At 60.3% G+C, this 25,020-nt stretch overlaps 2 protein-coding genes across 2 annotated transcripts; one reads left to right on the top strand and one right to left on the bottom strand.

Moving 5' to 3' along the window:
• Positions 1 to 7,393: 7,393 nt before the first annotated feature.
• PSMF1 (proteasome inhibitor subunit 1) lies at positions 7,394 to 15,389 on the top strand. The gene is made up of 7 exons (XM_080404370.1): positions 7,394 to 7,715; positions 8,614 to 8,766; positions 9,339 to 9,421; positions 10,094 to 10,279; positions 11,813 to 11,866; positions 13,896 to 14,054; positions 14,185 to 15,389. The coding sequence occupies exons 1-7, from the start codon at positions 7,587 to 7,589 to the stop codon at positions 14,234 to 14,236; spliced, it is 816 nt and encodes a 271-aa protein (XP_080260496.1). The 5' UTR covers positions 7,394 to 7,586; the 3' UTR covers positions 14,237 to 15,389.
• Positions 15,390 to 15,526: 137 nt separating this feature from the next.
• TMEM74B (transmembrane protein 74B) lies at positions 15,527 to 21,722 on the bottom strand. The gene is made up of 2 exons (XM_080404376.1): positions 21,626 to 21,722; positions 15,527 to 20,849 (listed from the first exon to the last, which is right to left on the bottom strand). Exon 2 carries the CDS (start codon positions 20,832 to 20,834, stop codon positions 20,358 to 20,360), a length of 477 nt encoding a protein of 158 aa, XP_080260502.1. The 5' UTR covers positions 20,835 to 20,849; positions 21,626 to 21,722; the 3' UTR covers positions 15,527 to 20,357.
• Between the last annotated feature and the right edge of the window lie 3,298 nt (positions 21,723 to 25,020).

Genomic DNA, 25,020 nt, shown 5'->3' with positions numbered 1-25,020 from the left:
CCTCTGTCCCCCCTGGCCCTGGCCAGCAGCAGCGCAGGTCTCACCCAGACCTTAAGTAGAGATCGGCACAGCCCCGGCACCATCCTCACCAGCATGTCACCCTCTTCCTGCCCCCAGCCAAGCTCTGCACCCCATGGGCAGGCGGTGGAGGGGAAACCACATTGGAGAGGGGCTGGAGGCAGCATGCCGGGGGTCCTGTGCTGGGCAGTGCCAAAGACCTGGGTGAAAAAGCCACCAGAGGAGCGGTGGCAGGAGGCTGGTGCCATCCCGGTCTCCGTCCCCATCCCCGGAGCGGGGCCGTCCTGCACATCGTGGGGGCAAGGGCAGCTATGGGGTGGAGTGGAGCAGCAGCGTCAGTGCACAACCAGTTCCCAATTTGCACCAGTCTGAAACAATGACGATGACAGTGGTAGAAATAAAGAGATGAAAAATGTGTCTGCAATTTTAATGAGCTGGAAACACCCAGCACACGGACGGAGGGCTGGGAGGGCGGCCCCCGGCCGGCCATCGCTGTGACGACGCGCGCCCCGGCAGTGAAAGGGGTCCTTAATGCTTCCAAGATGTGGAGCCCTTCACGGGGGGGCAGCTTGGCTTTCTGCAGCAGTTGCAGCTCAGGGGAATAATTGGGAAGATTATCACAGTGGAAATTGCTTGCAGGGGAGGGCAGTCTCCGATAGCCTGGCTGTGGGCTTTCATGTCTGCGCCAAACAATTGCTCTGGGTTGGAAACACAGGTGAGGGGATCAGCGGAGCCCCACAGCCTCGTCTGAGGGATCTCTGCCTAGATCCAGCTTCGGGAGAAAAGGAAAGGGAAAGGCTGAGCCTAGTGGGAGCAGCCGCAGCCGCCCAGTCCTGCGCAGATGGCAGGTCCCGCTCTGGCACTGGCGCCGGGGCAGCCGGCAGCAGCTCTCCCAGCCCTGCTTCCCTGGTGCCCAGCAGGGCCAGGACGGAGTGGGAGCAGGAGGGGGGCATCTGTGCCCGCCTGTCCCCAGTGCCTGCGATAACAGAGGCAGCAGTGGCCGGCCCCAGCACCAGCCCACGGCTGGTCCCCTTCTCTGGCTCTTCTCCTTTCCTCCAGGGGATTTTGTCCTACTTTTTTATTTAAAATTTTTCATAGTCTTTTAAACACTGTAAAAATTTAATACAAAGGAAATTAAAAAACCCAGAGGAACTATTCTCAAAATAATTTCACAATCCGCACATATCCCTCAGCAAATTTAATTTGTAGGAAATAAAGAACAAAATATGACAATAAAGGGCTTCTAAACAAATCCTAATGCTTTACATATGTAAGTGCAAATGCCACGCCTGTGTGCAGGCACCCGGCGGAGGTGGGTGGCGTGGGGGCTGGGGGCCGCAGCTCTGCCACCCCCAGCCTCACTGCCAGCGCTTCCAGGAGCCCCCGCTCCCCCAGGGCTGGCTTGCGGGAGCTGGGAGGGTTTTGCTGCCCCAAGCACCGCATCAGACCATGGCCCCTGGCCGAGCACATCTTTCTTGTGTCCCGGCAGCTCCGTCTCCAGCGGCAATGCTGAGAGCGTGTCCTGCTTTATCACCCCCCCCACCCTGTTTCAGGGCAGTTTCATACCAGTCTTCAAAGGGTGTGGATCAGCCCTGCCAGGGTGTCAGCCCCACTGGATGATGCTCCAGGCACATGGAGTGAGCTGTGGACCTCCCACCTCACAGCGATGCCCAGGGCATGGCTTCATGGGGGCCACCTGCACCTGGGGGTCTTGGTGGCATAGGGACATGGGGGATTATTGCAGCCCCCATGCTCACTGCTCCCACACACGCACACAGCACCGTTGAATCCCACAAAGGCACCTCCTTCCCCATATGTTCTTTGTCCAGCTTGTGGCCCTGCCTCTCCCCCTTGGTTTTTTTCCCCTTCTTTTAATTAAATCTGGCACCTGGACGAGAATTTTCCCTTTAAACACTCAGCCTTGCATTTTGGTGAATTTTATTCTGTGTCTGGAAAAAATGTCAATCGTTACCTACCATGGGCACGTGTGTACCGCAGGCTGCAATGGCAGGAGGTGGTCCCCCAGTGCTGCATGCACAGCCCTCATGACCTTGGAGAAGGTAAATTCCCAGAGGCACAGGCTGCAGCACCACCCTGCCCTTAGCCCAGATGATAAGACCCACCCTGAGATGGGATTTTGCTGCCTCCATCCCCTCCCCAGCAATGCTCAGGGTCTCTGGGCTGCCAGTGCCACTGGCAAGTCTCTGCTCACTGCTGGCTCTTTCCTGGCTGTATCCATGATGCTGCGGTGTCGGTGGCCTCAGAGTGAGCCCTGGAGCGGGGCCAGAATGGGGCACAGACCTGTTTTGGGGTGTAGGAGGAGGCTGTGCGTGGTGGGGCTGGTTGGTGCAGGTGCTGGGGCTCAGGCTGGCTCCCTGCATGCAGATGTGGTCTGCCCCACTCTGTCCTGTGCCGTGGGTCACACTCAGGGACACTCCCACCCTTTGCTAGTGGGGAAATGGTGGTTGTTTGGGGGGTTGCACCCAAATTGCTGTTGCACTGCTGCACCCACACACGGGCACTGCTCCAGGGGGATCTGGGTGCTCTCCCTTGCCTAGACCCCCCATCCCAAACGGCTAACCACACTGGCTCACCACGGCCTGGCCCAGCCCACCAGAACTGGGCCCCCCACCCCCACCTCACCATCTCCTGCCCCACCGGGCAGCACATCGGGCTAGTTTCATCGGGGTAGATTTGCCACCATCTCCTCAGAAGAAAGGCGAGCGCTTACCCAACAGCACTGCGCTGGGAAGCTGATACTCCCCGAGAACATTGCCTCATACCATCCGTGCGTGCCTGGGATGGGGAGAAACGCCGGGGAGCTGCAAAAGACATCCAAAAATGAATGTACTGTCTGCAGCAGCGCTGGGGCAGCAGCCCGGGGGAAGTGACCGCCATGTGTCATGGAAGGAACTGCGAAGAAAAGGGTCTTGTGAGGATAGCGGGAGCTGCACCGCAGGAGCAGGCTGTACCATCCCTGCGGCTCCGCCGGCTTCGTGCAGCCTCTGAAGTGCTCCGGGACAAGCTCGGGATGGGACCAGCTCTTCCTCAGTGTGCGATGCCTCCTCCTCCTCCTCCTTTCCCTCGCAGAGGGAAGGCACTGCTGGCCCCGGGATGCTGCGGTGGGGTCGCAGCCCTGGGGCAGCATCCATTCGCTCCTGCCTTTGATGCTGTCTGCAGCCGATGTGGCCTCAGGCATGTCCCACTGTACCCCGAGCCGGGACCAGTATTGCATCCCAGCTTTGCCGCCTGGCCCTGGGCAGCGAGTGGAGGCAGAGCCTGCGCAGGCAGCACAGACAGGCAGCTCGTGGGCAGGGCGCTGCCCGTCTGGGCGCTGGGGCAGCCTGGCAGCCAGCTGGTCCCTGCTTTGATGTGGAGTCCCTCCGGCTCCGCACAATGCAACCCGGCTCAGCCTGCAGACTGGGGTGGGAGTGAAGTAAGGGTGATTGATTGTCTTGTTTTGTTCCTCCAAGGCTGTCCTGGACCGTTTAGATTCATGTCTGAGGTCCCCTGAGAGTGGGGGGGGGGGATGGCAGCGTCCACCCAGGCTGCAGGGATGGGGCGGTGGGGTGCAGGCTCTGGCCAGAGGCAGCGGGTCAGGGCACCAGGGTTGCTGCTGGCTGCCGGGCTGCTGGCTCAGGTGGTTTGAGCCCTCTGTGCCTCAGTTTCCCCGTTGGCACTGCCCCTTAGGAAGGTGTTGGTGTCCCTAGATGAAACACATCCCATGAAACCGCCCCCTGTTACTCTCGGGTGTTGGGCATCCCCTGAATTAAGGCAGGCAAAGGGAGCACAGCAGCCCTGGGCCAAGGGTAAAGCTTGTTAAGACTCGAGTGTGTTGACCTCTGAAAAATTGAGTTTAGCTCCATCCAGTTGGTGAGTCACGACTGTGTTTTTGTGATGTGCTCCCTGAAAGCAAGGTTTCCACCACAGAGCTAACAGGCTTTTCTGGGAAGCACTGGAGTTCAGGGCTTCCTAATTATTTTCAAACCCTATTGGCAGCCTCCCTCCAACAGGGATTATGCCTGCTCGAAGCACAGCACTCAAGCATGTTCGGAGTCCTGAAAGCGCTAATTGACTTTACGTTTGGCCTCGCCGCTGAGAGCCTGCTCTCTCACAGCCCCAGTCCCTCCTCCTGCTACTGCGGCAAGCCCGCCTGCATGTGGTTTGAATTTCTTCCCCGGAGAAAACCCCCCTTTCTCCTGCCTCGGTGTCGTCTTTCCCTGGAATTGAATTTGGAGGAAATGAAGAAGAGGCCAAATTCTCATAGAGTCACTACCTCCCCTCTCAAGGCAACGAAGGGAGCCCCATGAAAGGCAGGGCTGAAGCCTGTTCCAGGAGTCACCGATGCCCTGTCCCACCCAATGTCCCTTGGCACAGCCTTTTTGTTCACCTTCAGGTGGCTGCCAGTGAGCCCTGGGGTGTTGAGCAGAGTGTGGAGGAGGCTGCCCCAGTGCTGCTCTCCCTGCTCTGCAGCGGGGGATCCCTTCCTTCCCTCCAGCTGTGTGCCGGGAAAGCGCTGCCTGCACAGAACAGCGTGGGCAGCCCGCTAGGAGACATGGCAGTGCCATCCTCCGGCACCTGGCCCTGCTTGCCCCTGGCGAGGTGAGGTGCCTGGCCTTTCCCATCCACGGGAAAGGAGTGACAGCAAGCTGGCTCTGAGGGAGAGACAATGCTCCCAAGCAGCACCAGCCTGCAACACCTGAACATCAGCCAGTGATTATCCATAGCCCGTCTGCCTTCTCCTGCTGGGTCCCAGGTCATTCCCGGTGCCGGCAGCACGGCGCAGGGGTGAGCCAGTTGCCTCGGCCATGCCGGCTGCCATTCCCAGCACGGAGGGCTCACAGGCTGCCAGCGGGGCAGGCGATTGGGAAATCTGTTTCCTCTTCTGCTCGTTACGACACCGCAGTGGGCGCATCCACCGGGAGCAGTGAGGCAGCGGGAAAGTATGAAGGTCAGTGGAGGCTGTGGTTTGTGTGACGGAGGTGACCCCGGCTGATGCATCCCTGTACCTGCCCTAAGCACCACCGCGCTGCTGGGGTGGCTCCAGCTGCCGTCTCCCCTGGGACGTCGCCCCTGGCCCTGCTCCTGCGGGGAGCAGCTCTCCAAGAGATGCACAGCCCCCTAGATCTTATTCCCAGGTAAAAGAGGGAGGAAAATGGCCACATACAGCTTCCCCTGCATTTCCATGGGCAGGAGGGTTGGTGCAAGAGCTGGGCATGAATCCTTATGCACATGTGCAAGGCATCCAAGGCGCTGGCTGCTCCGGGGCCTTCGCTCAGCTCTCACAGCATCGCTCCTGTTCCCAGCTTTGCTCCGGCAGCCCACAAAGAGGATGCGGCTGCTCTGACAACAGCACCAGCGTGCCCAGCAGCCGTGACGCACTTGCCTTGCAGCGCTAATGAGCCAGCTCTGCAATCCTTGTCACCTCATTAATGACTTGGCCGCTGCATCCTAGCCGGGGCTGTGCTGTCCGCTACCTCCCACATAGCTTGCAGGCCCCTAACTCACATTAGGGGAGCCACTTTCATGTGGCCAGTGGTTTTCATCATCAACGAGCCACAGAGTGAGACGCTGGAGCAGAGGATGGAGCCAACGGGGAGCCAGTCGGCGTGGGCCAGCCCGGCGAGGCACCGCAGGCGCTGGAAAGGCAGCTTTGATGTAGCGGCAGGCAGCCCTGGGGCCACGGGCTCAGGTACAGCAAGGGCCCAGCTCCCACCAGGGTCCCGTGGGGAGGCATCCCACTTTACCCATGTCATGACCATGGAGGGGCTGCTCGGGCCAGGGGGGACTCGGCACCGAAAGTCACTCCTCATGTGTGGTCTGGGGCAGCCGGCACAACGTGAGGAAGGGAAAATAAATTAAGGATGGACACGGAGGTGAGGCCACAGGAGGACAAGGCAATGGTTGGATGGGAGTGCGTGGTGATAATGAGAGGGTGGACAGCAGATGGTAGGTGAACAGTGATGGTAGCAAGCTGGATAGAAAAAAACGAAAGCTCGGTAAGCCCTTGGCATAGCTTCTGTGTGACTCCTGTCGCCTCTTGCCCCACCAAGGTACCGCCGGCTCCCACAGTCGCTGATCCCAAACAGCCATGCACTCCTGCACCTGCAGCAGGTCTGAAGGCAGGTGAAGCCCATTAGAGGTGCTGGGATACAGGATTTAGGATCAGGTTTCTGGAGGGAGACCCATGATTTTAAATTCTTCCTCAGGAGGGGACATTCGAGCAAAGCTACCAGTACCTGCCTTGCCCACCCAGGGGTGGGCTGTGCCGGGAAAGTGAAATGTGGATGCCGTGAAAGCCTGCAACCGCGGCTGCTGCCTGCCGGGAGCAAGCTGTGGGGCGGAAACGCTGCCTGCTGCTGTGAATCACAAGCTCTGCGCTGGAAAAGCTCCGGCTGAGGCATTTCCTGCTGTTCTCATCGCATCCCCATCCGATGCCTCCCTTGCAAAGCTCCCGTGCTGAAATCCTGGCCCTGTGGAAAAACCAGTGGTAGCTTTCCCACCGAGTCCGGCACGGCTGGCATGGCTCACTTGGCTTTCAATCCACAGCCATGTTCCGTGGAGCCAGGAGCAGCAGGGGGAACCGCAAGAGGTGCAGCGGCACCCAGCAGGATTCGTGCGAGCAGGCAGGGCTGAGCTGTGGGGGCTGCCGGGCAGGCGGGCCTGCCGGTCTGCGGTCGATTGTTCAGCCTCAGTGACTTTTTGAGAGGGAAATGGAAAGAGCGGACAGTGCAAGTTAATTAATTGGCGCATAATGAAGTCAAGATGAGCATCCCCAAGGAGCTGGAGCTCAGATTGGGAAAGCAGCGGGTGATGGTGTTCCCCGGCATGGGGCTGCTTCATTCTGAGCCCCAGCCTCCTGCCATCTGCGACCAGGACACCAGCTCTGGCTCAGGGGCAGGGGCAAAAAAAAAAAAGCCCCTGAATACCTTTCAGCAGCAACTTGAACGGAATGTGGGGGTTACAAAGGGGAAAGGAGCCATGGAAGGGATGAAATAAACCATCGATGGCCGCTTTGGTCCCTTTGGTCCCAGCGGGAAGGCTCGCTACAGCGCACACGCAGACTTCAATGCCTTTCTGACAGCCAGGAAGAGCCAGGGGCAGGGACAGGGGCAAGGGCAGGGACACGGGCAGGGGCAAGGACTGGGCAGGGACAAGGGACAGGGGCAGGGGCTGGACAAGGGGCAGGGGCTGGACAAGGACAGGCCCTAGGGAAGGGGCAGGGAAGGAGGGTCGGGCAGACCCTAACCCACAGGCTGGAGCGGGGCGGGTGTCCGGCCCCGCTCAGGGCTGCCAGCGGACAGAGACCCCTCGGCGAGGCCCGTCCCTCCCGCTGCGGGAAGACACATTGGACTTCCCGGGGGGAGAACCCCCGTTAGCCCCCGGGCCCCCCCGCGGCCAGAGTCCCCGGGCCCTGCGCAGGCGACGGGGCCCTCTAGTGAGGGGCGGCCCGGCCCCGCCCCGCCCCGCCGCTCCGCTGCCCGCCGCGGACGCGCTCCGGTGCCCGGGCCCTGCTGGGCCGCTCCCCACCGGCCGGGCCGGCCGCGCCTGCTCGGTGCGCAGCGGCCATGGCGGGGCTGGAGCTGCTGTACGCCTGGGCGCGGGCTGCAGTCTCCCGCCCGCAGGACGCGCTCATCTGCGGCGTGCACTGGGAGCTGGTCCGGCACGGCTACCGCTGCCTCGGCGCGGGCGACCAGGTACGGGCCGGGCCGGGCTCATGCGCCGCGGAGGCCGCGGCCGAGCCCCGGTCTTTCCTAGCGCCGCTCGCCGGCGCCGCTGGGCCGAGCGCGGCGCCCGCTGCCGGGCGGGGGAGGGGCCAGCCGGGCCGGTGCGGGGTCCGAGGGGCCCCAGTGCTGCTGGCGGGGGCTGCGGGGGTTCCCGGGGCAGGGGGCGAAGCGGGAGGTGGGGGGTGCCGGTACCAGGAGGAGCGCCAGTCAGGTGCTGGGGGGAGCTCGGTGCTGTGGGAGAGCCCCATGCCAAAACGGGGGAGCCCAGTGCAGTGCTGGGGAGGAAATGGGGTGCCGGGGTGTCTGTGGGCAGTCTGGTGCTGGACCCAGGGCCGAGGCAGGGGTCTCGTGGGGTGGGAGGGTGGCACAGTGCTGGGGGAGGTCCAGGACACTGCCTTGGCAGAGAAACCCCCCAGTACCGGGGGAGAGGACAGTGTGGGGCAGTGCCCCCCGACAGCACCACTGTGGGGCCGGGACAGACAGGATGATGGCCTCCCCGCTGCCCCAGGCAGCCCTGTCCCGTGCTGGGAAGCCAGGAGGTGCCAGGCAGGGAAGAGCGTCATCCCCCAGTCTGGGTCTTTGTTGCCTGGTCCTGCTCAGCAGTGGGTGGCTGTGTCCCTCCTGTGCTGGCACAGGGACAGGGTGGGAAGCTGGCAAGCAGGCAGGGCCAGCCTTTAGGAAATAAAGCCCTGCTTCTGCAGTCAAAACCTGGAAGGCACTGAGAGATTCCCTCCTGGAGACCTAGATCCACTCCCAGAGACCTAGATCCCCTCCTGGATCTCTCTGTGCAGCCAAGACAGGTCCCTGCAGCCCTGCCGTGTGCTGAGCTTGTGGGCAGGGTCTCAGCAGTACATCTGTTCTATTGTAGCCAGGTCCTGATGAAAGGAAGTCAGAGCTGCTGCCTGCTGGCTGGGAAGCCAACAAGGAGGTATACACACTGCGCTACAAGTCCGTGGATGATGCCCGTGAGCTGCTGCTGAAGGCCATCATGGTGGAAGACAGTATGATCCTCAACATCATGGTGAGTGCCCACACTGGTTCTGGTGGGTTTTGGGGTCCTTTGGGAGCAGTGGCTGCGAAGAACAGCAGGGCCCACTTCTTAAATTTTAGCTGTTACTTGTTCTACGTTGCAGCGGTGTTTGTCCCTCAGGATGGGGCAGACCCAGGGAGTGTTAGGGACTGCCTGTGCAGCAGAAGATGTGGCCCAGCCTGAAACTGGTCAAACACTGGCTGCATCAGGGAAGTGATGCAGTTTGCCTTGCCACACTCTGGCCCAGGAGTTGTCCCATTTCTGTCCCTTTCCCAGCTAAGGAATTTTCCGCAGATCTCCTGCTGTCCCAAACAAGCACCTGCCCAGGGTGGTTTTGCTCAGTCTTTCACCCTTTGCAGCCCAGACTGGGGGAGGGAGCGGGAAGAGCCTCGCTGTATGCTAGAGTTTGCTCCTGGAGATTCGGGCACAGCACAGGGACATAGCAGGAAGCAAGTGAGCCCGTTCCTTGTGTCCCAAGCCCCCAGCTCTGCTTATACCTGCTCCTTCCTCCATTCCCAGCTCTGTCAGGCTGCTGATTCCATGCTCTACTTATCTTTTGCTAGGATTGCAGTTCTCAGAAGGTGGCAGATGTGACCTTGGCAGTGGCGGACTATGTCAATCCAGAGCACCTGGACGATTTCCACAGGTAATCTCAGTTGTCTGGTATATTCTGTCCGACCAGTGTGGGGAGGGGGGCAGAGACCAGGTTAGGAGGAACCTGGAGGACTTTCCTCCATAGTACAAACCCAAGGGCAGACCAGCCAGCCCTGAAATGCAGCCAGAGCTCCCTCCCCTGCTGCCTCCTGCACTGCTGGCAGGCAAGGGAGATTTAGGGGATAGTGGGACCATGGGTCAGAGCCCAGGGGAGAGCCACCCCACCTGGGAACAGGCCAGGCCACCTTGGCACTATTTATTTGAAGAGCACTGCCTCACTGCCTGCCTGTCTGTGCTGGGTGGACACTGTTCAGTGGTGCTACAGCTTCAACTGTGTCCCACACGCCCTGTGGCCTTGCTGAAGACCAGTGCCATGTGCTGTGGTTTCCTCCAGTGCAAACTGGTCAATATGTGGCCACAGCACAAAAGGGAGTCCCCTGGGCTGGGTGGCCCTTCGCCATCTTAAATGGGGTGAGGGCTTTGGTGCCACTGTGTGCTGTTACCCTTTTCTGTCCCCTCTCTGCTGCCGACTGGGGATGAATTTTGTGCCAGAGATGCTTTGAGCTTGTCTGTCCCCTCACCACCCCTCTCGCAGCCTGTCCAGCACCTCATGCCCAGGTGCTGTGGTCTCCCCAGCCCACCACCTTGCCTCTCCTCCCTGCAGGGTGTACAAGAACACTGAGGAGCTGAGAACAAGGATTGCTTCAGGCATCATCGCTCCCCTTGGGGCCCCCACAGAAAAGGCCAAAAAGGAACCTGAGGCTAAGAAGAAGGATCCTGAGTTGCACCAGGATGACGACCCCCTCAGAGTCCCTCACCACCACCCAGCAGGGACAAGAGCACCGTCCTGGTGAGTAAAGAGTGGGTGGCTGCTGACGGTCCATTAGACAAGACATGGTCCTGGCACAGCTCTGCAGGTTACACCTCTGGTCTCCCATCTGGCACGCATGGGATGGGGAGTGATGAGGATCCAAACCCTCCCCAGCCAGTTTCAGCCTCATTGGCTGAATGCTTGGGTTTGATTTAGGTTGCTCGCTGAGGGGTGGCCTGTTCTGGAGCTGTGTGTTGGTTTTACCCTCCTTTGGCATTGCTGGGGGTGTAGCTGGAGACCTACAGACCCAGGAGGCTCTGAGGGCAGCATGCAGGGCTGGGGGGAAGGTGTGAGGTGGAAGGAGGGGAGGCCCTGCTCTGTGCTGGCTGGGGGACTGGGCAGAGCAGGGACAGCAGTGGGAAGGACGATGCCATTGTGGGGCCAAGCAGGCTTCAGGAGGGACAGCAGAGTGCTGGGTGTCAGTTCATGCTGTGGGCTCTAGAAGAGCCGTGGGGTCAGTGCTCATGGCAGAGGGGAGAGGGTGTGTGGTGGGTGCAGAGCTCTGCCTTGACTTGGCGTGGAGCCAGGGCTGCCTCTAAGCTTCCTGCCTGCTGTGGGAGGTAGAGCTGCCCTCCCAGGAAGGTGCACCCAGCTGGGGCTTGGGGCAAGGCGCAGGAGGTGTGGGGGGGAACAGAGACCTCTTCTTGCTCTCCTTACCCCGCTTTCCCTTTGAAACCCTTTGCTGGCAAAGGTGGGGAGAAGGGAAACATGGCACCTGCTTCACCATCCCTCCCTGGCCCTTCTGTGCCCAGCCATCCCTTGTATGTGGCAGGCAGGGTCCCTCACACACCCCAAGCTGTAATCCCCTTTGGTTGGACATCAGAGACACTGCAGTGGCTGTGCCATCTCTTGAGGACCGGCTGTGGCTTCTGCCTTGCGTGTCACCTCTTGTTTCTTTAACCCCACTGCTGTCTGGTGGCGCTCAGGGTGCGAGATGCTCCTTGGGGAGGCCTGGGCAGACAGGCTGGAGCTGGGCAAGGCTCTGAAACCATGTTATTGGCACATATTGTTGGCAAGGAGATGTGACAGCTGGCTGCAGGCTCACCGCCCCACTGTCCTTGCACTCCTGGAAGCAGGACTGTCATTGTGTCTCTGGCTGTGACGTGCTGGAGAGCCTGGCCTAGCCCGGCAGCGCTCAGGGAGCCCCTGGCATGGAAACTCCCAGTGTCCACAGACAGCTCGGCCCAGAGCAGTAGGAACAGCAGGGCCCCCTTCATCTCAGCAGGCTTCCCGCAAGCCTGCCGTGCGCACCGGTGTCCACACCCAGCTGCACCCTGGAGCAGGGAATTCTGTGTCCTAGGCACGGGATAGCTCCCAACGCCCGCCTGCTCACACAGGGTCCTGCAGGTCCCAGGGCCCTTTGGGTGCTGCAGTGCTTGCCGTGGGAGAGCACCCATGAGCACAGCAGCGGCAGTCATGGTGGCTGCGCTGCCCTGCCTGGTGCTCACTGCTGCTCGCTCCACACAGCCGGTCTCCCCTTCACTGAACGTCTCGCTGTGTTCTGTGTTTCAGGCCTTCCCCCTTGAGCCCCTTTGCTGTTGGTGGGGAAGACCTGGACCCTTTTGGGTGAGTATGGCTGGGAGAGGTCATGCTTTTTGTGCCCAGGGAGCATCCCCTGCTCTGCCCTTGGGGTGGGAGGGCATGGCTGGAGGCCTCTGGAGTAGCTGGAATCCTCCTGGCTCAGGCGTCCGGTGAAGTGTCTCTGAGTGCGGATGGGGATGGGACAGTTGCTCAGTGCAAATTACAAGGGACCAATTGACAGTTGCTAAACCTCAATATGGTTCTAATATCGTAATAAGATCCCGTCTCTTGCATAGATGATAGGTTGCAATCTGTGTCTGTTTAATAATCAGCTTGTATTCATTTAACATGCAGTAATTCCTTCAGTAAATCAAAGCTGAATACATCGTTAAGTGAATGTAAGCCTCTAATTTAAAATGTTACCAGCTGCTGTGTCTAGAGCCCAGCAGCCTGGAGAAGGGGAGGCTTAAACCCGAGTCCACAGATTCTCGAGTCCTGGTTTTGAGCCTCCCGGCTGTCTGAGGCACTCCAGAGGAAGCTGGGCAGAAGCAGGCTGGCTGGGGGACTGATCTTCACAGATACATCTCTCACTCTTCGGTTTGGTCAGGCAAGGAGAACCTGTCATCTTCCATTCCAGTTAAAAGCATATAGTCAGACAAAAACCAGCTCTTAAGAGTTGTTGCAGAGCATCCTGCAGCCCAGGGGAGTCCTCTTTAGAACCACTTTCCTGTGGGGATGGCATTTTTTCCCCTCTTGCAAGACTTGGTTCTCCATGGGTTTGGCTAGAAAAGGACCAGCTAAAAACCTCCTGCCCGGCTGGAAGGAGAGGCCTGGAGCCTGTGTGGCTGGAAGGAAACCTGATAGCACGAGGAGAGGGGGTTCAGCTGGGGGGGTGTCCCCATGTTTCTCTCACTGCCTCCAGCCCTTCATCAGAAGTTTCTCTGTAAATGACAAATAAAGGTTGTAAATGGAAGCAGATTTGTGCACTGACACCTGCCAGCGCTGAGGCTGGAGACCCAGACTCCCAGGCATATGCTCATGGGGCCCGGCTGTCTTGGGGCACTTTGGGCAGCCGGCCTGGCGTAATGGAACTCATTAGCGCAGTTGTTAATGACTTGTATGACGGGAGCGGTGTCCAGAGGCTCCAGCCGAGTTTGCACAAAGCCGACCATGAGGAATGGCACTCACAGCATGGGGCAGCTCTGAGAAGCCACCGTGGTCAGCAAATGACTTCCAGGCAGCTCTTTGGAAAGGCTGGCAGGAGCCCTGGCCCGGTCCACGAGTTCTTGCGACACTGCGCAGGGCAGGACATTCTGCTTACCCGGGAGAGCAGGGACAGGAGTATGAGCCGGCAGCGAGGGCCAGCGGGTCTGATGCCACAGGGGACGGTCAGCAGCCCCCTGAGACTTACCAGCCATTGCTGATGCCCTAAATGGCTCCTTGTAGGAACTGGGGGAAGAGGGAAGCTGCCTCTCTGCTGCTCCAAGTCTCTGTTTTGGCATTGGCTCAGAGGAAGGCAGGTGGGTGAGAGCTGTTGTGTCCCTGTGCCTGTCTCCAGCTAGGCTTTGGGGGATGCTGGCACCGCGGTGCCCAAGACCTGGGTATTTTCTGGTGCCGTGGCTTGGGCATATACTCTGCAGCCATAAGACTCCCACCTTAGCATGATGATGAGCCATGATTCGCATGCTGCCCCAGACCTTGTGTTGCGGCGTAATGCGGGCAGGTTTGCAGGGCTGTGTAAGCCTGGGCAGGAGCAGGATGTGGTGCATTTGGGTTCCTTCCTGCTGCAGACAGCAGCCTCCACAGGACAAGGATGAGATGTGCCTCAGCACTCTTACACGTGCACATGTACACACATGAAGGGCTCTCTGTCTTTCTGCCATGGGCTTGCCTCACTGGCTTGTCCTGGCCCGTCTTGCAGTGGGTTAGGGGTGCTTTCCTCCCACAGGCCATGTGTCTGCTTAGCCCCATGTTCAGATGTTCAGAATTCCTGCAGCAGAGGCTTGGCACAGGGACGTGCTTTGCTTCTCTCTCACTGGTGCCAGTCTCATCTCCTCTGCCTTTCTCTCCCCAGAGGTCGGACTGGGGGAATGATCGTGGATCCTCTCCGGTCTGGCTTCCCACAGCCTGGCATTGACCCATCGTCAGGCATCCCTGGCCGGCTTCCCCCGGGAGCAGTTCCACCAGGCGCCAGATTCGACCCCTTTGGCCCGTTAGGGGCTGGTAGATCCGGGTAGGTACTTGGCCATGCCTGGTATCCCCAGCCTGCTCTCTGGGCTGCCCCTGGAGCTCCTGGCTCATTCCTGTTGCTGTGGGACTGAGCTCTCGCTCCGGGTTTGACTCTGCTTTGAATTTTTTTCCAGGCCAGATCCTGACCACCTTCCCCCTCCAGGCTATGACGACATGTTCATGTGAGGAGTTACCGCATGGCTTCTCATGGCTGCGGCCAGAGCAGTCTCCTGGGAAGCAGGGGCACTTTCCCCTCTTTGCTCTCCATTCGGTGGACTTGGATCTTTTCAGCAGCATTTTTCTTCTCCCCATTTGGGACCATGTTCATGTCAGACCAGCTATAAAGGTTGCCCTGTGTGCAGAACAGAAGAGGAGGCAGCAGGTCCATTTCTTTCCATGTTCCTCTGAGGGTGCCTGACCGTTTGCACCCAAATGAAGTGGTGCTGCCCTGCGCGAGGTGGTGGCGTGGAGTGCAGCGTGGTGCTCTGAGAACAGCCTGGGTGCTGTGGGGTTTCCTCCTCTGGTTCTCCGGGGTGGCACCGCTTTTGCTGCTGGGGTTACGCAAGTGGTCGGTGCTGAGGAGGGAGCTGGCATCTTGCTGCTCCTGTGCTGGGAAGCTACAGTTGCCTCACTGAAGGTGACAGCTGGAGTGGGCTCCCCATGCAGAGATGGTTTCTGTCTTGCTCTTTATCCAAGCAAGGGGTTGATCAACATGAAGGGCTAGAAAGCCCGACCCATGGAGTCTCTATGGGCTGACCCCCAGCAGCGGCCTCAGATCAGCTTCCGCATGGCTGTGCCCGCTGGCTTTAAAGAGCACCACCAGCAAAGCCTTTAATGTACATGAGAAAAGACATAGATTGAATTCCTAGCCCCACCTTGCCCCATCTCTCCCCTGAAGCCCTGGTGGTTTTCATTCCCAGGGTGCACGCGACGCCCCGCAGGGCTGCCTGTGAGGCTGGAGTCGAAGGGAGGGTGCTGGGTACCTGCATGACCTGCTGAGGCCAGCACGGAGCTGGGGCCTTGCTGGGGATGTGCACAGAGGGCTTGCTCACCTGTGGGATTTGCTTTGCAGAAGAGGTTTACAGAACATGCTTCCCTGTCATCAGTCCTGTTGCATGAGGCTGGTGTGGCGCTGGCTGTCCTCTGCCAGACAGCTCGGGGAGAGTGGAGATCCGTGTGGCTCAGGCTCCTGAGCTCTTTCTGGAAATCTCCTCCCTTCCCCAGTTAATTTGGGGACTGCAGCTCATCTCTCCTGTCAGGGGTTCATGCTATGTTTTTATTCTCGTGGTTTGATTTCTTGGAAGGATGTTCATGAGATTGAAATAAAAACCTGACAACAGTGTTGTTTTGGTGGCCCCCCCTGCTCCCCTGCCCCAACCGCAGCCCCCTTTTCCCCATCATGAGAAGGGAAGCCCCGGAGCTCTGCACAGGCTGCGCCTGTCCTCCCCCAGGCACAGGATTCACACTGGGAACCGGCTTTGTACCTTACTCTGAGCAGTGGCGGGTTTCTGAGACTATGTGACTGTGTTAAGAAAATTAAGTGGAGAGCAGCCCAGCCTTGGCTCTGGCTGCGCTCCTTGCGGTAATTGGCTCTCCGGGGTATTGAATGCTGTCGGTACACTGCATACAACTGTGCTGGCATAAATAAAAAGGGGGAAGTGATCCCCCTGTCTCTCTCTTGTCCCCAAAGGCTTTTTCCTTTTAAAACCCCTTTGCCTACAAATGTAGCTAATAAAGCTGCGTTACGATGCGTACAACCCTGGGCTGTGTACAGGTGGGAGCAGGGAGGACTGGCTGTAGAAATTCAGCACTGGGGGCAGCTGGAGCGTCCCCTGCATCTCCTTAGGGCCTGCACATCAGCCTCATGTTCGCAGGAGCTGGTTTTGAGCCCAGACCTAGTGGGGATGCATCATCCCCCCCTGCACATCCCTGGGGGTTTTGATGGGCAGTCCCACCTGCAGACCCACAGATGGGCAGTGGGCGACACCTGTGAGCACAGCAGACAGTGGCTGCGCTTGCAGCATGGGTGGGATGGGGAGAGAGACCCAGGGCTTGGGGAGACCATCGCTTAGGCTCATCCCCTCCAGCTCCTGGGGCAGCCTGAGCCCATCCACAGCTTTGCCCCAGGAGAAAGGAGCCCCCGGCTTTGCCTCGTGGGGTTGAGAGACACTGGGTGCTTGGGGAGAGGGAGCAGCTCTGGCCTTATCAGAGGGGCCCCTCTGTGGGAGGTGGCTGCTTTCTGCGCCTGAATTAATCATGTTCTGCAACCTTTCAGGAGAGAGAGACGCAGCCGGCTTTGATGGGGCTAATTAAAGCGAGCCAGCGCCGGGGGAGGCTGTGTCGGGTCCTGATAAACAATCTTTTGTCTGCAGCATTCAACCCCAGCGGGTTCATGGAGCTGTGCAGCTGTGGGACCAGGTGGGAAGGGAAAGGGGTTTCAAGGAGGGCAAGTGCCCGCCATCGAGCCGTGCCCACTGCAGGGCCCGTGCCTGAGCCTTCGGGCTCCCAGAGCTGTGCCATCCACTCTTCAGAGGGGGTAGGTAAAAGGAGGTGAGGATCCTCCTCTCCAGGTCAGAGGATGGTGGGGACAGGAGACTGTCCCTGTGGCTGGCTCCGCTCACACCAAAGGGCCACCGCAGAGCTGCTCGGAGCGTGATAGAGGTGGCTCCCAGGGATCAGGGATCCCAAGCATATTCCTTGCTCCATCTGCAGGGCTGGTGGCCAGGCAGCATCCCCATTCCCCGAGCACAGCTGAGGGGCAGCCTCCCCTGCTGTGGACTTGGACCCACATTGAGCACAGCGGCTGCAAGGGCTAGGGCTCCTTCCAGCAGGATGGGACAATCCAGGGCCCCGGCTGTGTGTCCCAGGCATGGCTGCTGCTAACCTAAGTGACGGTGAGCATTAACATGCAAGGGAGCACAGCAAGCACACTTCGGGTTAATTTGGGGGGGGGGGGCGTGAAGGTCGGCAGGGGCTGGTGTGTGTGATCTTGGCACAGGCACAGCCCTCCCTCCTCCCGCAGCACCGTCGAGGCGCTTCCACATCACGAAAGATGTTGGATTATTGGTAATGGCTTGAGATCCCCGGAGAGCCTTTCAGGCCATCTGCCAGCCCGCCCAGCCCAGCAGCACCTGTCCCACACGGTCCCAAAGGCAGAGCCCCCAGCACTGCTAATTACCCTGCAGACGATGTTCTGCCCCTGGGATCCTGTGTACCAGGAACTCGTGTGTATCACACAGATGAGAAAACAAAGCAGCCCCCCTTGTATGGGGCTGGGAAAGGCCTTACTAGGCCCTTCCCTTTTGCGTGCTCCTGGCACAAGCAGAGACACCCACAAAGCCCTGGAGCTGGGGGACTGGAGACCCCTGTGCTGAGCAGGGGGACAAGGACACTGCCATCTGCCTGACTTTGCACCAAACTCCATGGCCTGCTGCAGTGGCATTGTTGGGGGGAGCCAGTATCGCACCTGGCCCAGTGCCCGCACTATGCCTGCACTGCCCATCCCCGTGGTGTCAGGGCGACCTGCTCGGGGTGCAGCTGTGCAGGACCAGGCAGCTGCTGTTGCCCACAGCTTTGCAGGAAGGCAGCAGGGCTGGGGCTGGTGCCCACTGTCACCTTCATCAGAGCTCTTCCCCTTGTGCTGGGTGCCACGGGCATCCCCCATGCCTCCCCAGTGCCCATCCCATACCTCCTGCCACCTCTGGAAAAACCGGCTTCTCCCATGGAAACTGGAGAAGATCCAGAAATGGCACATCGGGTGAAACGCTCTCCCATCGGGCTGGTTTTGCTGCACTTCAAGGGGCTGGGTGGGGAACTTCTGGAGTGTCTCAAAGCTGCCTCTGACCCCAGCAGCACCTAATTCCCGTGGGGGGGGAAGGCCCAGGGCCCCCTGTGCTGAGGGGCCAGCCACCCTCATCCCACCTGGGCTGCACAGCACCAGCCTGCCTTTCCCAGCCAGATTTTTCTCACCACCCAGGAATATTTTTGAGTGTTTCCTAAATACATCCCTGCACGTTACCCATCACAGGGTGCCTCAAGCTGGCTGCGCTGCTCTTGCACCCGCTGGGCGTGATGAAGGGGGTGGCCAGGCCAAGCCGGGGAGGAAGCGGGGGGCAGCCGGGGCAGAGCGGCTCCAGGGCTGCAGGCAGCTCTGGGTCCCCCCACTGCAGTCACCCTCCGCTCAGCCCTGGGGGTCTCTGTATGAAATCACTTCCCAGTCCTGGAGCTCTTGATGGATGAGCTTCTTTAATGGCACTCCTTCCTCAACACAGTTTGTTCACCTTAAATATATACATATATATATCAACCAAGGGGGTTTTGCCCCAGCCCTGCCAGTCCTGGAGAGACAGCCCAGCAACACGCTGACAAAGCAACCACAGCCCCTTCCTACAGAGTCCCTTGAGCAGCCTCACGCTCTAATCCACGGGAGTATTTCTTGTGCTCACATAAAGCAGGTGTTCAGCAGATGTCACCTCCAAGCAGGCTCAGCCTTTCGTCCTACAGAGACACCTTCCATCTTATTTAAACTGACAAAAATTGATGAGGATGATTTCTCCATCTAATGGGTTTATTTTCTAATCCAGGCTCACAGGGCTGGTGCTGAGAGCTGCGGGAGGGACTCCAGCCTAGCCCAGGGCCTTCCTACGAACAGCCAGGGCTCCCATGGCAGACCCTGCCTGAGAGCCTTCCTCCCCTTCCTCCCCTTCTTTCTGCAGCGTGCCCCCTGCCTCCCCCAGCCCAGGTTCAGCCCCTCTGTGACAGCCACGATGGCATTTACTCCCCCTGCCCTGCTTGGGCCTTTCATTTGACCTTGCAACTCTGCTCGAGGCCATTTCCCCGGCGGCCATGGGGGGGGGGAGGCAGTGCTGGTCTGGGGGACAGCAGAGCACAGCCACCCATTTCACCCCAAGCGTGGTTTAATCCCAGGGAAGGGTGCCTGGCCACCAGGGCTGCAGGTGTGAGGCCATTCAAGGTTGTTTCCTAGGACCCTACAATAAATACAGAGCGTGGATGAGTGACGCAGTGACAGCAAGAGGGATGTGTGGCCCTTTGCAGCGGAAGGAATCATCTGTGAGGCATTAAAAATGAAAACACAGGGCAGAGGAAGCCACCACCAGCATCCGAGAGGGACACTGGAAGCCCTGAAATAAAACCTGACCCAGGCAATCGCACCGCATGTAAAATGGTTTTCCTCTTGTGTTGGGCTTTCTGGAGAGATTTGTCTCCACCTGGAAATGTTTGAAGTAAGTAATTTATGGGATGGATTGAAAGCCAGTGGCAGTTCATGACAAACACCACCTTTTGTGGGTCTGCATTTTCCTATGGGATAATTATTTCCCTTTCTCAGCATCCTGCTCGTACCAATTCTTCTTACCACAGAACACTGTGCTTTAATGATACTTCATGTTTAATTCCCAAGATGCAATTTTACCTTCACGCCGCAGACAATGGCCCTTGCAATCAGCACAAAGGCTCATGCGCGGGCACCCCGGCGGGCAGAGCTGCCTGCCTGACGTGGGAACAGACGAACCACATCGTTTTGAGGCATTGGGAATTATCCTCTCTCGTCTGGACAGAGCACCATGATTTTTGAGGAGGCCATTCCGGGGTTGCTGGTGGGAGCGGGATGCTCAGCACAGTGTGAGTGTGTGTCCCAGCCTTCATCCTGCTCTCCAGAGTGGGGCTGGTGGGGTGCAAGGGCTGGGAGGTGTCAGAGGGCTGGACCCTGCCGCACAGATGGTGGTCGTGCTTGCTGTCTCCTCCTCTTCTGCCCAGAATGGTGCAAGTGCCAACTCCATGCCACAGAGTTTTACAAGAAACTATTGCTAAAAAAGGTCACCGACAGCAGAAAATCAGAAGCTCCATCCCAAAGAGGAGCAGCCGGTCCCAAGCTCTGGCTGCTGGGAAGGAGCCATGGCAGCAGCAGCAAGCTTGGCCTCATGTCCAGCCCAGCCTGCGACCAGCCGTGGCACAGAAATTCCATGGGTGTCTCGAAGGTGCCGTTGCCCCGGTGCTGGTGGGAAGGACCCCATCCAGGAAGGTGCTGGGGAGGCGAGCGGGGCATCCAAAGGCCACACTGCCCCAGCACCGGTGGTGGGGAACAGCCCCAGTGGGGCATCCCAAAGCTGCATCGTGCCAGTGCTGCCGGACGGGAGCCCCATCCAAGAAGGGTCCGGGAAGGCGAAGAAGGTGGCCGAAGGCTGCCGGGCAGGCGTGGGCGAAGCCTCACCAGACGGCTTTGGCGCTGGGGTGTGGTGAGGGGAGCCCTGCTTCTGCCAGCGGTGTGGGGTTCCCAGGGCGTGCGGGGCTAGGAGCCCGGCCCCTCGGGGGGCTGGGGCGGGGGACTGAGCTGGCTCTCCAGCAGCGCCCGCGTCCCCTCAACCGACACCCTCCGCATCCGCAGGCGCACCGAACCGTAGGTGCCACCGGTGCGGCGGGCGGCCCGGGCGCGGCGGCGGGCGGCGGCGGCGGCCAGCAGCAGCGCGGCCAGCAGTAGCCCGCCCAGGGCCAGCAATGCCAGCCCGGCCACGGTGCAGCGGTCGAGGCGAGCGCGAAGCCGCGCCGCCCGCGCCTCCAGCCGCTCCATCTGCCGCGCCGGCACCGCCGGGTCGGGACGCGCCGCCCGCGGCACGGCCCCCGCCAGCACCACCAGCGCCGCGCCGCTCAGCGCGCAGCCCAGCGCCAGCGCCAGCCCCGGGCCCGCCGGGCCGCCCCCGCCCGCCGCCGCCGCCGCCGCCGCCGCCTCGCCCGGGCTCCGCAGCTCCGCCGCCCGCGGGGACGCCATGGGGCCGCCGCCGGCCTGCGCGGCCAGAGGTGAGCGGCGGAGACGGACCGGGATGCTCCCCCGCCCCGGACCGGGATGCTCCCCCTCCCCGGACCAGGATGCTCCCCCTCCCCGAACCGGAATGCTCCCCCTCCCCGAACCGGGATGCTCCCCCTCCCCGAGCCGGAATGCTCCCCCTCCCCGAACCGGGCTGTCCCCCTCCCCGGAGCCGGGTCCCCGAACCGGGCTGCTCCCCCTCCCCGAACCAGGATCCTCCCCGGAGCCGGGTTCCCGAACCAGGCTGTCACCCTCCCCGGAGCCGAACCCCCAGCCCGTGCTGCCAATCCCCCTCGCCAGGTCCCCGAACCGGATTGCTCCTCCGCCCAGGATCTCGCTTACCCGAACCGGGCTGCCCCAGGGGCTGGTTCCCCGCACCAGGCTGGCCCCCCCGCGCGGAGCCGGGCCCCCGAACCGGGCTGCTCCCGCTCCCTGGACCCGGCACCTGCCTCCCCGAACCAGATTGTCGTCCCCCCCGGGTCTCCCCCTCCCCAAATCGGGCTGCCCCCACCCCCCGGGACCCGTGTCCCTGTGACCCTGCCGGGCTGCCCCTCCCGGACCCGCCCCCCCCCGCCCGTGCCCCGCAGCGCACCCAGACCCCCGGCCCCCGCACCCAGCCTCTCCCCGCACCGAGCTGGGGCCGCGGTCCCCACGCCGCGCTCCGCTCCCGCTTCTCCGGTCTCACCTCGCTCTGCCCACCCCGCCGGTGCCCGCACCGACCCGCCCCCCCTCAACCTGCCACCGGGGCTGCCTACCCCCGCCGCGTCCCCGGTTCCCCGGGCCGGTGCCGGTGCAGCCGCGGCGGGCTGGGCGACCTGGGCGGGCTGTGGGTGCCCCGAGCTGCCGGCCCCGCGGGCGCACACACACACACACACACGCGCACACACACACACACACGTGTACAGCGGGCTGCCCCGGGGAGGGCACACACATCACATGCCTGGTTGCACACCAGCACCTTCTGTGAACACCCCACCTGCAGGGGGGGGGCCCTCCGTGCACCCCCCGACAGCCGTGGGCACTCCGTGGGGGGATGCATGGGGAGGGGCACAGGTGGAGAGGGCAGACCACCACGGTGGGTTTTGCACAGGGAAGACTGTGGGTCATGCCTGGAGGATGTGCCCATGGGGTGCTGGCTGGGCACCCCATAACTGGCTGTCCCCGCTGGGGACCTGGGGTGGAGATGGGAACACTGGGACGGCATCCTGAGCCCTGCAGCCCTGAATGCAGCAGGGAGAGCTCCAGCCCAGTCGGCTGCCCACCGAGAACCCCTGCAAGGGCCAAGCCTGCCCCCAGAACCTGGGGAAACCTTCAGGGCTTGACCTGGGATTGGGCCAGGCACAGATGCTCCAGCCTGGGACAGAAGAGCCCACGGTGATGCTCACTGCCCAGAGCCATCCCCCCAGCCAGGCTGGGCCCCGCTGCCATGGTCCCATCTCAATCCTGTGGCACAGAGCCCTCTTTCACCCCCACCTCTCACCGCGCCATTTATTCCATTTTTCAGAGTACTGGTGTCAGCGCCTGCACTCCACTTTGCACTGACCTGAAACTGGATCCCGGCCTGAGCCCTGGCAGTGACCTGCTGGCAGCAGCGCGCTTTTAGCTTGTTTGTTAATGAGACGTGTGCTATTTCCACATTTGGAGCGGTGCCTGGAGATGGAGTTGTGGACGTAAATCCTGAGCGATAGCGGGTGGGCTGCTGAAAGCTGCCGGGAAGATATGTCCATCACATTGCCATTCCTTTCAGCACACTCACATGCCTCCAGCATCTTCACAAGCTCACCTGCAATCACGCTACATGATGCATCAATGCTGCTGCCAGTGCTGGGCGAGTTTGCAGTGCTGGGGCTGCAGGGATGTGTGGCCACTGCCCTGACCCCCCCATGCCCTACACCCTTTCGTGTGTCATCCCTGCCCCCTCGCAACGAGCCCTTCTGCAGCTGTGCTGGGCTCACTCAACCCATGGCGCTGGGGCATTTTCCTGCGTGGGGGCAGCAGATGGGAATCTCCTACCACCCATTTCATGACACAGGCAAGGACTTTCTCTGAAGTCTCTGTCAAATACAGCTAAAAGTGATCAAAAGGTTTCAGGGAGTTTAGGGGGGACGCAGGCACAAATAAAGAAGTGTGTTTGTATTTCTGAGGGAGCCAGGCTGAGGGCTGGACAGGCTCAGCACCCATCCAGGTGCTAGCGCTGGCACAGTCCCAGCAGGGCCAGCTTGGCTTGTGCCACTGCTGTTCAATGATGGGTGACAACGTTATCCTGCCTTGAACATCCCCCTCATTTAATGCTAAAGTTTCTGTTAAATATTAACCTCGATAGCCATTTTCTTGTGTTTTTTTTTTTTTTTATTTTCCTCCAAGGTGCCCTGACAAGGTTTATTATTTTAATTATTGGTTTAGCTTGGCAAAATGGGTTTGCAGGTTCCCTGCTGTGATGCACTTACATCGCGGCTGATGCTGCCTGGCATCCTCATAGGTCACATGGCACTACCTGAAAACGGACCAACCCACGGTACCTCCAGTCCCCGAGCTGCGGCAGGGCCAGGGGCTGCAAGATGGGCTGGGGTCTCCCATCACCTTGTGCCATACCAAGGGCAAGGGTACCCATGATTTTATTATTTTTTAAGTTTGCAGTGGAGGTTGTGCATGCTGCGACCCACCTGCTTGCTGCTCCCGTCTCCTCTCATGGCGCTGTGTTGAAATGCAGAGGCTTCCCAGCACAGCGTCCCTGGGGACACATCCAGAAGTGGGCCGAGAAAGAAGCAGAATTAAAAATAAATGTAAGTGCATCCTGACACGTTAACCACATTTAGAGAGGCTTTAGTACCAACCCACTCGGCAGGAAGGCAGAATATGCTTGGAGACAAGTAGGTCACGGGACACAGATTGTCCCGAATCAGCAGAAAGAGATGGATCTGGAGCAGGCGGGTACATCCCTGTGGGCAGGCAGGAGCAGGGCTGGGTGGAGAGCATGCCAGCGCTGGGGAATGCTGCCTCTGGCATCACCAAATTCCCTAGGAAAAACAGAAACGCCACTGGCCTGCTCCTGCGCAGAGCCATGGTCAACCCCTCTGTTTCACGGCACCCGAGCCCTGAGCTGACAAGGGACCCAGCAGTGCCCAGGGTGCCACGGCTGAGACCCCCGTGAGGCTGGGGATTTGGGGGGCAGAGGCAGAACCACTTGTGCTGTGGCTCTCTCCTGCCTTCGGACAGGGACAGGGACAAGCCCGCTAGCATGGAGGCAGCTGCTGTGGTGGTCAGGTCCATGCCACATCTGCCATGGGGTCAGGGCACCCGGAGGGGCTCCTCCTGCACCCCAATCCTGCAGAGATGCTTGAGGGGACACTTGCAATGGATGAGGTAGAGGGATGCATCCTGCATGCATTGCTGCTTTCAGTGTGCTGCCCCTGGGTCCCACTGCCTTTGCTGGATGGGAGCTGGCAAGATGGCCTCGGGCCTTTGAAGGGCTGCGGGGCGTGGGGTGGGCAGCCCAAGCCTTCCCTGGCTGATCCCGAGGAGGCAGAGCATGGGACTGGGAGCTGGCAAGGGCTGCTCTGCCCCCAGGGCACGGGCACTAAGGGAAGGGAGGAGAGATGGAGACAGCCAAGATTTATGCTGCCAGCGCAGGAGCAAAGAGAGGAGGGAGACAGCCAAGGTCAGAGGCAGCGCTGCCAAAATTCACAATGAATCTGCAGGAGCACTGGAGAGGAGAGCCTGAGGGCTTGGAAAGAAATGGAAAGAGGAGGGAGGGAGGGAGCCTGGGAGATGGAGCAGGGCGAGGGAGCAGGATGGCGCTGCCAGGAGTGGGAACATGCCACTGCTCAGCCAAAATAATTAAATGGGGATGAGAGGGACAGTGAACCTGAGCCCCAAGCCAGCAGAGAAGGACGGTGGGAGCAGGAACGGGAGGGCTGTGGACATGGCTCTGTCCCTCCGGCCCTCTCCAGCATACCCCAGCACTGCACAGTTTTGGGGTGTGCACGGCTGCTGGGGCTGCCCGGTGCCCAACGGCAGTGCTGACCCTCATCCAGCCCAGCAGCGGAGGTGAAGTTTCATTCCTGCCTCCTTAGTATTCACAGCATCCCATGGCAGAGTGAATGCCTGCAGCCAGCGCTGTTCAAGGTGACTTGGAGGTCAGGGGAAAATC

Source organism: Falco punctatus (assembly GCF_963210335.1).
Source record: "Falco punctatus genome assembly, chromosome: 10".
Taxonomy (NCBI): domain Eukaryota; kingdom Metazoa; phylum Chordata; class Aves; order Falconiformes; family Falconidae; genus Falco; species Falco punctatus.
This window is presented reverse-complemented; position numbering and strand designations above follow the sequence as displayed.

What these genes read in the sequence shown, in the direction of transcription:
- PSMF1 (XM_080404370.1), top strand. Translation starts at nt 7,587, where the DNA reads ATGGCGGGGCTGGAGCTGCTGTACGCCTGGGCGCGGGCTGCAGTCTCC. An exon ending in GCCTCGGCGCGGGCGACCAG is followed by an intron (nt 7,716 to 8,613) that starts GTACGGGCCGGG and finishes GTTCTATTGTAG; the next exon opens with CCAGGTCCTGATGAAAGGAA. An exon ending in GAAGACCTGGACCCTTTTGG is followed by an intron (nt 11,867 to 13,895) that starts GTGAGTATGGCT and finishes TTCTCTCCCCAG; the next exon opens with AGGTCGGACTGGGGGAATGA.
- TMEM74B (XM_080404376.1), bottom strand. Translation starts at nt 20,834, where the DNA reads ATGGCGTCCCCGCGGGCGGCGGAGCTGCGGAGCCCGGGCGAGGCGGCG.